This window comes from Neomonachus schauinslandi, chromosome 8 (assembly GCF_002201575.2).
Source record: "Neomonachus schauinslandi chromosome 8, ASM220157v2, whole genome shotgun sequence".
Taxonomy (NCBI): domain Eukaryota; kingdom Metazoa; phylum Chordata; class Mammalia; order Carnivora; family Phocidae; genus Neomonachus; species Neomonachus schauinslandi.
Genome location: NC_058410.1, coordinates 18,870,247 through 18,881,740, shown reverse-complemented (window position 1 = coordinate 18,881,740; position 11,494 = coordinate 18,870,247). Strand labels below are relative to the sequence as shown.

Below are 11,494 nucleotides of genomic sequence, written 5' to 3'. Positions count from 1 at the left end.
GATATTTTTCTACTTACAGAATTTTATGATATTAGCCTACATAAACACCAGGATGTTTATCACTATCAGAAGTCAGTGAAATGAAATTTCTAGGTTTTGTGAAGGTTTTTTCTTCCCTCAATTGGTGGAAATGGTCTAGCCTTTATGTTGAGTTAACACTGTTCTCTTATTTGCCACTAGGAAAACAAAAAAGGATAGCTATACTGTTTGGCGTTAGCTTATAATCATACAGATATATGTTTTGAGAGAAACTTTACGCTAAGCAAGTTATAGTAACCTGTACCTTCACTTTATTTTCTTTGCTACAAGGTACTTGTCTAGAAGCCAAGACTTTAGGTGGGAGGCATGGCAAGAGAATTAAAAACTTCCCTCTCTTCTACCTGGATTCAGTCTCTAAGTCATCTCAATCTTTTCTTTGCAGTGTCTCTTTTCTATTGTCTCATGACCACTAAAGTTCAAGGCATTCCAAGCCATTCATGAGCCATTTCCACATCAATCTTCCTAGAATGCTGTTTTAATATTATTGCTCTCACGTTAAAAAGCTTTCAGTGGTTCTGCAGTAGGTAACAAAATAAAGCTTCTTTAAAACATAGCCCTAGGTTTCATTGTCTTTCAGAACATCTTTACCTGAATGCTATGCTGAAGTAAATAGTTATTTCCAAATGTGAGCTGCTTATTAATGCCTCCATGCCTCCTTTATGTGAGTCCCTCCCTTTGGAATGCTTTCCCACTATTCTCTCTCTTCAGCTGAATACCTACCCACATTTTGAGGCTCAGATTAAATGTATATCTTTCATGATATCTTGCTGATAATCCTGACTAAAAATGCTTTCTGTCACTTCCAAATTCATTAGTACCTTAGTTGTGCAAGTTTTACAATATTTGTCACATATTGCCATGTATTAGAAATATGTGCATATCTCACCTCCCCGGAACTTGAAAGACCCCTTGAGCATAGAGATAATACTTATTAAGCTTTACATATAAATAGTAATGCCTCTATATATACTTGATTTATTGTATAAATAAATTGTATATTGTATATAACTGCTTATTATCATCCTCATTTTTTTGAAACCTGGCATTATGTTATTCTCCTTACTTTCCAGAGTTAATCTCACTCAAACATTTTTGAAATACTAAGGTACTAGAATAGATTATATTGTCTAACCTTTGATTTCTAATAGAAAAATCCACTTTATATCAGTGACTCTCTACAGTTTCCAAAGATCTTTGTGACATTGTGTTGCTAAAGAAAGGTATAAAGTGACAGGGCAGGTTCCTCCAAAGCTAACCTATGGTAGATGCTACCACATTAAGCAAAGGTCTTAGCTAGGGAAGGTTAGGTATTAGTGTAAAATTACTTATGATGGTAACAGAAATAATTACCACTTATTGAATTCTGCTTTGTTTTGGGCACTGTGCTTTCTACTTTATATGCACTATTTTATTTGATCATCTTAACAATTTTTAAGTTAGTTATCTTCCCTAATTTACAGATGATGAAGCAGAGACTTAGTGCGATTATGTGTTCCAGAGGTACAAAGTTAGATATTGGTGGAGCTGGGATTTTGAATACTGATTGCTCTGATTTCATCCCCAGAGTTATTGATGTTGTAGAGAGTTATATTCATATTCAGCATACCCACTAATGCTTTTTATGAAAGAAAAAAGGAAACTAGTCAACAGAATATAAATTAACGTCTCTGAGTTATGAAAGAGCCTAATAAGAATAAACGTTGAAAGAATTTCCCAAGTTTAAATACCATGTCTTTAAGTTAGCTCTTCAATTTTTTAATATTTAGGAGATTATGTGGATTAAAGCCTAACCTGTTGGCATAGATTTCTAACATTCTTAGGATGTTAGAGCTGGCTAAGGGGTTAAAGCTTACTCTAACCTTCTTATGTTATTAACATCTGGATGGGTAAAATTATTTCCTTAATGTTACATGGCTTCTGAGTAACAGATGTAAGACTAGAGCTTAAGTGACCTGTGTCCTGAGCAATCTAGTGTTGTTTACACTGTACATCAACTCTTAAATTTTATCCTTTCCCATCTCTTACTCCTGAAGTTTCTCTGTTACTTCTCCATCAAAAAATGCCATGTCACATGTCTAAGATATTTAGAAGGACTAGGAAAAGGTAAAGGAAGCAAATACCAGTTTTTCCTAGAAGGAGAATATATCTCACATTGCCTAGGCAAGAACAGATTGTGTTAGCAAAATTAACTGTATTTCCTATAAAGATGAGGAGTTTTGTTAGCTTCAGTGATTGCCCTTCCAAGTGCCCCTGTAGTCTGAAATCCACTAAATTGCTATGTCATTAAAATTAGTGGGTCTGCCCCAACTTTGTTCATATCCCCAGATTATAGGAAGAAGTATTGGCTACCTACTAATCACTTATGTATTCATTAAACAAATATTTATTGAGTGTCTCCTGTGCACTAGGCAGGATATTAGAGACCTATAGATGAAAATGCATGTGCTAACATAGGAGAAGGAGGATTTTAGTCTATCTAGAAGAATTGGGGGTTGGCTTACCCAAGGGAGCAACACTAAATTGAGAATTAAAAATGAGTAGAAGATCACTCAATGAATAAAAGGAAAGGAGGTTTCAAGCAAAGGGAATATTGAGATTTTAAAAATGTCAAGGTGGAGGGTTGTGGGCAGCAGAGATTGGATAGAGAGTGGACCATTTGTGAAGCAAGAACATGCATTCCATTCTGGAATTTATTCATTCACAAAAAAAACGTGTTAAGTACCTACAAATACCAGTCAAGCTCTGTGTCTTACCGTAGTGGTGAACAATATAAAAACAGTCCTTGCCTAAATAGACTATTGTTATAATCAGTAAGAGGATTCAGCTAAGGAAAAGGCCATTATTGTGCAGTGACCCTTCAGATTAAAAAATGTACAGAGTGCTGTTGGAGCACATAGAAATGGGATTGACTTATATTTGGTAGGTCAGGGAAGGCTTCCCAGAGGAAGTAATAGCTAAAACAACATCTGAAAAATTAGTAGGATTGGTCAGGCAAAGAAGATGACTTCAAATATGGCCCAGGAAGACAGCAAAGATAAGAGAAAGCATGAACTGAAAGATGTGCTGGAGTGTATTGAATAAGAGGGATGTGACAAGGGATAAAGCTGTAGAGGTCAGCAGAGGTCAAACGATGATAAATCTTGTAGGTCATATTACTCAGTTTGGACTTTATCCTAAAAGTAATAGTAAAGCATTAAAAAAATTTTAAAAGCATGCATTACACGATCAGGTTTGCATTTTAGAATTGTTAAACACTAGCTACGGTAGCGAATGGGTTTAAAAAAGGAGCAAGACTGGAGTCAGGGAGACCAAGAGACCAGAAAAGAGGACTTTGTGTCTTGAACTAGTAGAGAGGTATTGGAGGTAGGGGAAAATAGAGAGATAATAGAATGTAATTTTAAAATTACTTGATGATTTTTACCTGAGGAGGGAGAGACTAGAGTTAAGGATGACGCCCCCAAGGTTTTTGTCTGAGTGACTTAATGAACACTAAGATAAGAAATACTAAGAGAGACACTGCAGTAGTGAACACCAGAAAAAGAGGGTAGGGAAAAAATAATGAATTCACTTTTGGACACATACTTTGAGGTTCTTGTGGAGTAGATAAAGGGAGCCATCTTCACTGGAATTATGAGTCTGAATCTTATGAGAGGGATCTAGGCTGTATATAACTTGGAACTTTTTAATAGATGAGTAAATGACATTGCCTGATAATGTTTTGAATTAGGAAAGTTTGTAAACTCTAAAGCACATACAAATGTTAATTTTTATTAATAATTTATTATGTTATATTAATTAATGAAAATGTACACTCAGGACTTCAAAATGGTACTATTTTCTTTCTCAATAATTAGTTATATATGTTAAGTCCCTAATCATCAAAGACATATAAATATGCAGTGCAGTATTATTTGTCATTCATGTGATTAGCAATGCAGATGTTTAATTATAACTTTATACTTGAAGCATATGAATGATAATAGTTATCTTTATTGTCAGCAAATAAATGTTTCACATAGTATCATTCCTAGGTCATGTGACGTTTTCTTTTATTACAGCTTTTGATTGGCTTTGAATCAGGAACAGTAGTGTTATGGGACCTCAAATCAAAGAAAGCCGACTACAGATACACATATGATGAGGTAATATTATTTTTGCTAATCAAATATTATTTTTGTCATTTTTCTAATTAAGAGCAGCTTCTTTAAGAACTTAATTGGTGATTTTAGTTGAGGCAACCTTTGTAATTGCAATAACACACCTAATACATACATACATTTATTTATTTATTTATTTATTTATTTATTTAATCACATAGCTCAAAAGATTTAAAAATAATCTCTTTTCCATCCCTGTTATTTGGCCATCCAATCCCCTTACCTCTGGTACTAGTGTTACCAGTTTCTCATGTATTCTTCTAGAGGTATTCTATCATTTACAAGCAAATTAATAAATGTATCCTAAATAAATCCTATTTTTGTATTATAGACAAATGATAGTATACTGTAGACAGAGTTTTGCTTGCTTTAAGATCCAAATAAAGATTGACTGTGATTGATTAATGTGTTCTAAGTCTCTTTTAAACTATAGGCCTCTCCTCTTACTCTTTGCCTTCCCTTTCTTACTTCATTCCTTCTTTTTGGCCATGTATTCACTGAAGATAGTTTATCAAAGACTAGATTTTTCTGGTTCCATTCCTCTTGTGTTTAACATCTTTTTTTTGCCCTTAGATTTCCTATAAAATGGATAGTTTACTGAGGCTTGAATAAATTCAGGTTCATTTTTTATTTTTAGCCAGACTTCTTAAATGATGCTGATGCTCTTCTGTCAGTTGGAGTGTTAGTGTCTGTGAGGTTAGCAGCCAGTGCTGTTCAAAGCCTAGATTTATTAATGCAAAGAGGTTGGAAAATGAAGATGTTCTAATTCTGTAATTCCTTCTCTATTTATTAGCTCAGAGACACTTTAGTGTAAAGAGAAACTTCTTACATACTATTTGGTTAAATAGCAGTATTATAGTTCGTAAAGGAAAAGCATATATGATTCTTTCCTTTTATTTCAGTATTTACTCTAAAAGGGTTCTGTAATCCCAGTGGTGACCAATTTGTTCTTGCTTTTAGTTTCACTATGTACTTAAAGATTTAAATATATTTGATGTGCTTCAGTACATTGAAGTTATTATCCTTATTGATTTTCAAATTCTCCCATTTTGATCTGTGAACCTCCTCCTTTTGGTTCCTCAGTTCTTTGGTGATAATAATCTTGGATAGCTTCCCTGCTATCTGTTATAAAAAAGTATAACTATTAATCTGTATATTTTTGTTTCAAACTTAGAATAAGATTTTTTCCTTATGAAATGTGGCTTCTTTCAGTGTGAAATGGTATCTGGTAACTGTAATCTGGGGATTAGTACGGGTCATGATTTCTAATTCAATGAATAGAGCTAGGAAATGTATAAGTGGTTTTGTTTGTTTTTAAGATAAAATATGTCATGTCTTCATACTGATGCTTTCATTTACTTAAAACAGCAGACTATATAGAGTAACTATAATAATACTTGGAATACTTTATAAATGTTTGCATGTGGTTGTTGTAAGCATGGCTAAAAGAATTTCCTTTGTTTTCATAGCTGCATACTTTTTGTTTTTATTTTTTTTCATACTTTTTATTTTTTAAGTTTTTAGTTACTAAGCACTGTGGTTCACTAATCAAGATCTTAAAAGTATAAAAAAGAACATTTTTAATAAAGGGTTCTTCTGATTTCATCGGAAGTTTTGACCTGTAAATCTGTTTTCTACACTAAAATAAGAGCAGAATTTAAAAATTCACTTTTTTTGTTTTGCTTCTTATAAATTTAAATAGTGATCTTGGCTTTAGCTGTTATGGAGTCACAGGGACTGGATTTACCCTCTTGCCTTAAACAAATACACTGGAAAAATACGTGAAACAACAGTTTTTAGAAATTAGATAGCAGGTGGTAAGAACAGAGATTCCTCAGAGAGGAAACAAACAAGGTGAGCCATTTAGTTGCCTTAGCTTATGGCCTAGAGATTTTTCCAGGTCTCAGTACATAAAGGGGAAACCTAGGTGGAAACTCAGTAGTCTCTCTGAGTTGAGGAGACAGAATTGAGAATTTGGGGAAGCCAAAGTATTTGTAGCCTATAAGGCAAGGTACCAAAGGGTAGGGAACTACCTAGAGAAAAAGAAAGAGTTAGAAATCTACAGGGAATTCCCCACCCTGAGTCTTCAGGTAAATACTGATTATCGTGTGGGTATGAGGCTTAGAAAAGATCCATTAGAAAGGAGTAGGTAAAACAATTTCATAGCACACAGGGCCAAGAATAGTTTACATTTGCAACAGAATGGGGAAACCTTGTAATGCATGGGACATCAGGAAAAATACTCAAAAGGTACTGCCTCAGTCGTGGGTCTACACTAACCCTAAAGACACATCTGACTGGCCTAACAAAGCTTAAAAGCAAGCCTTGAGAAGTCTAAACTGTTTTCAAATAACATACTCAAAAAAGCTCAAAAATATTCCAAAGAATATAATAATAACCCACCATAAATTTCACAATAGTTAGCATCCAAACAAAAATTTGAGACATAGAAAGAAGCCAGAAAGTATGATGAAAAATGAAGAGAAAATGCAGTCAATAGAATAAGACTCAGAAATGACACAGATGGGGCGCCTGGGTGGCTCAGTTGGTTAAGCAACTGCCTTCGGCTCAGGTCATGATCCTGGAGTCCCAGGATTGAGTCCCATATCGGGCTCCCTGCTCGGCAGGGAGTCTGCTTCTCCCTCTGACCCTCCTCCCTCTCACTCCTTCTCATGCTCTCTGTCTCTCGTTCTCTCTCTCGCAAATAAATAAAATCTTAAAAAAAAATAATTTAAAAAAAGAAATGACACAAATGATAAAATTAGTAGACAAGGATATTAAAACAAATGTTACTAAATGGGTTTCATATGCTCCAGAAGGTAAATGAAAGCATAAACATGTTGGAAAGGGTTTTTCAATTCTTCCTTGTCCTAATTGGAATTTCTAGAGATGAAAAAAATAAAATGTCTGAGATAAAAAATACTCTGGGTTGGTTTACCAAAAGATTTGATCTTGCAGAAGAAAAGATAATGAACTTGAAGACATTAACAGTAAAACTACTCAATATGAAAGATGGGCAGAAAAGGAGCAGAACATCAGTGAACTGTGCTTCAACTTCAGGCAGACTAATGTATGTGTAATAGTCCTAGAAGAAGGAACATGGACAGAAAGTATATTTGAAGACAAAATGACCCAGATTTTTCCAAATTTGATGACAGATATAAACCCTATAAACTAATAGGATATATAGATATCTCAGAAGTTCTGTGAACTCAAAGCAGAAGGAAAATGAAGGAAAGCTATATAAAAGCACATGTTTCAGTTGCTTTAAACTAGACCTAGTGATACAGAACATCTTAAAGGCAACCAGAGGATGTGGGAAGGGAACACATTAAATACAGAGGAACAAAGATAAAAATGACAGCAATGGTTTCCTTACAAACAGTCCAAGCCAGAACACAGTAGAACAACACCTTTATGGTACTGAAAGAAAAAATTGTCAACCTAGCATTTTATATCCAGCAAAATATCTTTTCAAAACAAAAGAAAAATGCTTTACACACATCAAAAACTCAAAGAATTCGCCACTTGCAGACCTTCACTGCAAGACATGTTAAAAAGTTTTTCATGCAGCAGGCAAGTGATAAAAATGGAAATATGACTCTACTCAAACAAATAAAGGACACCAGAAATGGTAGATATGTAGGTAGATAGAAAAGCTTTTTAACTTTTTTATTCTCTTTAAAAGGTAATTATGGAAATAAAAAATGATAAATATGCATTGTAGGATTTCTGACATGTAGAATTAAAATATAGACAATAGTAGCACAAAGGTCAGGAGACAGAATCTTTTTGTAAGCTTATTATACTGTACCTGAAATGTTATGATATTACTTGAAGGTGGACTATGATAAGATAAAGACATATGCTATAAATTCTAAAGGAAATACCAGAGCAACAAGAGTAACCTAGATAGTTAAGCCAAAGAGGAATATAAAATGAAATTTTAAAAATATTCAATCCAAATGGAGGCAGAAGAGGAAAAGAGGAACAAAGAACAGATGGCAGAGATAGAAAAAAAATGGCAGGGCAACAGATTTAGACCCAGCTAGCTATGTCAGGAATCATATTAAATGCAGTCATTTAAACACCCCAAATAAATGGCAAAAATTGTCAAATTAGATAAGAAAGCAAGAACAAACTCTACACTATTTAAAACCCACTTTAAATATAATGACCCGGAGGTGGAGAAGCAAGATGGCGGAAGAGTAGGAGACCTAAATTTCGTCTGGTCCAGGAATTCAGCTAGATAGGGATCAAACCATTCCGAACATCTACAAACTCAACAGGAGATCGAAGAAAAGAATAGCAGCAACTCTCTGAACAGAAAAGCGACCACTTTCTGGAAGGTAGGATGTGCGGAGATGTGAATCCGAGGTGCTATTCGCGAAGATAGATGGTGGGAGAGGGGGCCTCCCTTGGCCGCTTCTGGCAAGTGATAGAGCAGCAGAGCACAAAATCGGAACTTTTAGAAGTCGGCTCTGCTGAGGGACGTTGCTCCAGTGGCTAAGCGGGGGGTGGAACCCTCGCCAGGACAGTGTGGTCTCAGGACCCTCGGGGTCACAGAAAGACCAGGGGTGCCTGAGTGTGGCAGAGCTCCCAGGTATCGGAGTGGGGAAGCCGGCTGCAGAGACGGAGCCGAGGAGTGGGCTCTCAGCTCGGGTTTGCCATAAACCGTGATCCACGGCACAGTCGGGCCACTGCTCCTCCAGCAGGGACCCAACGAGCGGCAGATCCGGGGAGACTCCCCTTCCTCCCCTGGGAGGAGCGGCGTGGGAGCGCACCGTAGGGGTCTGCTGGGTTTGGAGACTCCACACGAGGTCATGTGCCAGAGATAGAAATGCTCGGTCACAGGCCGGGTGAGCACGGAGAGCAGCCGGAGACCGGGGAAACAGGAGTGATTGACGGCTTTTCTCTGGGGGCACACTGAGGAGTGGGGCCCCGAGTTCTCGGCTCCTCCAGGGCAGAGATTGGGAGGCCACAATTTTCACTCTCATCCTCCAAAGCTGTATGGAAAGCTTGCAGGGAACAAAAGCTCCCAAGAGCAAACCCGAGCAGATTACTTAGCCCAGACCGGCAAGGGCAAGGCAATTCCACCTCTGGCAAAGACATTTGGGAACCAAGGCAACAGGCCCCTCCCCCAGAAGGTCAGCAAGAAGCGCTCGCCAAGACTAAGTTTACCGATCAATGAGAACAACAGAACTCCAGCGCTAGGGGAATACTGCACATAGAATTCATGGCTTTTTTCCCCTGATTCTTCAGTCTTTCAAAGTTAATTTTTTTAATTTTTTTTTTTTTGAATTTTACTTTTGCCCTTTTTCAACCAACATCTTATCAATCCCTTTTTTAAAAAAATCTTATTTTTCATTTTTAGAGTCATATTCTATCCCTTCATAGTAGTTAACCTTATTTTGGGGGTATATATATATATATATATATATGTAATTTGTTCTCTCTTTAAAATTTTGGGATATAGTTTCTTCTAACAGACCAAAATATACCCTAAATCTCTAGGGTGTGGCTTTGTTCTACTCTCCTGCCTGATCACATTCTCTCCCTTTTTTTTTTTTAAATCCTCTTCTTTCTTTTTTCAACTAACTTCTTATCAATTCCTTTTATAAAATCTTTTATAATTTTCATCATTACAGTCATATTCCATCCCTTCGTCGTATTTACCCTTATTTTTGTACATATAAGCTTTTCTTTCTTTAAAATTTTAGGAGGCAGTTTCTTCTAACAGACCAAAATATGCCCACAATCTAGTGTGTGGCACTGATCTATGCACCAGCCTGATCAGATTTGATCATACTATGTTTTTTGTTTTTTTTCTTTTTCTTTTTCTTTTTTCTTTCTTTCCCTTTCTTTTCCCCAATTTCAGGTTCTTTCTGATTTGTTTAGTATATATTTATCTGGGGCCGTTGTTACCGTGTTAGCATTTTGTTCTCTGATTCATCTATCCTCCTCTGGACAAAATGACAAGACGGAAAAAATCACCTCAAAAAGAACAAGAGGCAGTACCAACTGACAAGGACCTAATCAATACGGACATTAGTAAGATGTCGGAACTAGAGTTCAGAATGACGATTTTAAAGATACTAGCTGGGCTTGAAAAAACATGGAAGATATTAGAGAAGCCCTTTCTGAAGGAATAAAAGAACTAAAATCTAACCAAGTCAAAATCAAAAAGGCTATTAATCAGGTGCAATCAAAAATGGAGGCTCTAATGCGAGGTTAAATGAGGCAGAAGAGAGAATTAGTGATCTAGAAGACCAAATGATGGTCTTTTATAAAGACGCTGAGAAAAAGAGATAAACAACTACTGCATCACAACGGCAAAATTCGAGAGATAAGTGATACCATAAGACGAAACAATATTAGAAACAATATTAGAAGGATTGGGATCCCAGAAGAAGAAGAAAGAGAGGGAGGGGCAGAAGGTATATTGGAGCAAATTATAGCAGAGAACTTCCCTAATTTGGGTAAGGAAACAGGCATCAAAAATCCAGGAGGCACAGAGACCCCCCCTCAAAATCAATAAAAATAGGTCAATATCCCGACATTTAATAGTAAAACTTACGAGTCTCAGAGGCAAAGAGAAAATCCTGAAAGCAGCTCAGGAGAAGAGATCTGTGACCTACAATGGTAGAAACATCAGATTGGCAACAGACCTATCCACAGAGACCTGGCAGGCCAGAAAGGACTGGCATGATATATTCAGAGCACTAAATGAGAAAAATAGGCAGCCAAGAATACTATATCCAGCTAGGCGGTCATTGAAAATAGAAGGAGAGATAAAAAGCTTCCACGACAAACAAAAACTAAAGGAATTTGCAAACATGAAGCCAGCCCTACAAGAAATATTGAAAGGGGTCCTCTAAGCAAAGAGAGATCCTAAAAGCAACATAGACCAGAAAGGAACACAGACAATATACAGTAACAGTCACCTTACAGTCAGTACAATGGCACTAAATTCATATCTTTCAATAGTTACCCTAAATGTAAATGGGCTAAATGCCCCAATCAAAAGACCCAGGGTATCAGACTGGATAAAAAAACAAGACCCATCGATATGCTGTCTGCAAGAGACTCATTTTAGACCCAGAGACACCCCCAGATTGAAAGTGAGGGGTAGAAAACGATTTACCATGCTAATGGACACCAAAAGAAAGCTGGGGTGGCAATCCTTATATCAGACAAATTAGATTTTAAACCAAAGACTATAATAAGAGATGAGGAAGGACACTATCTCCTACTTAAAGGGTCTATCAAACAAGAAGATCTAACAATTATAAATATCT

At 36.3% G+C, this 11,494-nt stretch overlaps 1 protein-coding gene across 5 annotated transcripts in view; it reads left to right on the top strand.

The window, feature by feature from the left end:
• The window catches only part of STXBP5 (syntaxin binding protein 5), a 184,231-nt gene that overhangs the window by 56,924 nt on the left and 115,813 nt on the right, over nt 1-11,494 (top strand). For all 5 annotated transcript variants that reach the window (XM_021693538.2, XM_021693537.2, XM_021693536.2 and 2 more), the window contains exon 7: nt 4,098-4,181. In XM_021693538.2, coding sequence (XP_021549213.1) covers nt 4,098-4,181 — 84 coding nt within the window. The remainder of the gene's footprint in view (nt 1-4,097; nt 4,182-11,494) is intronic.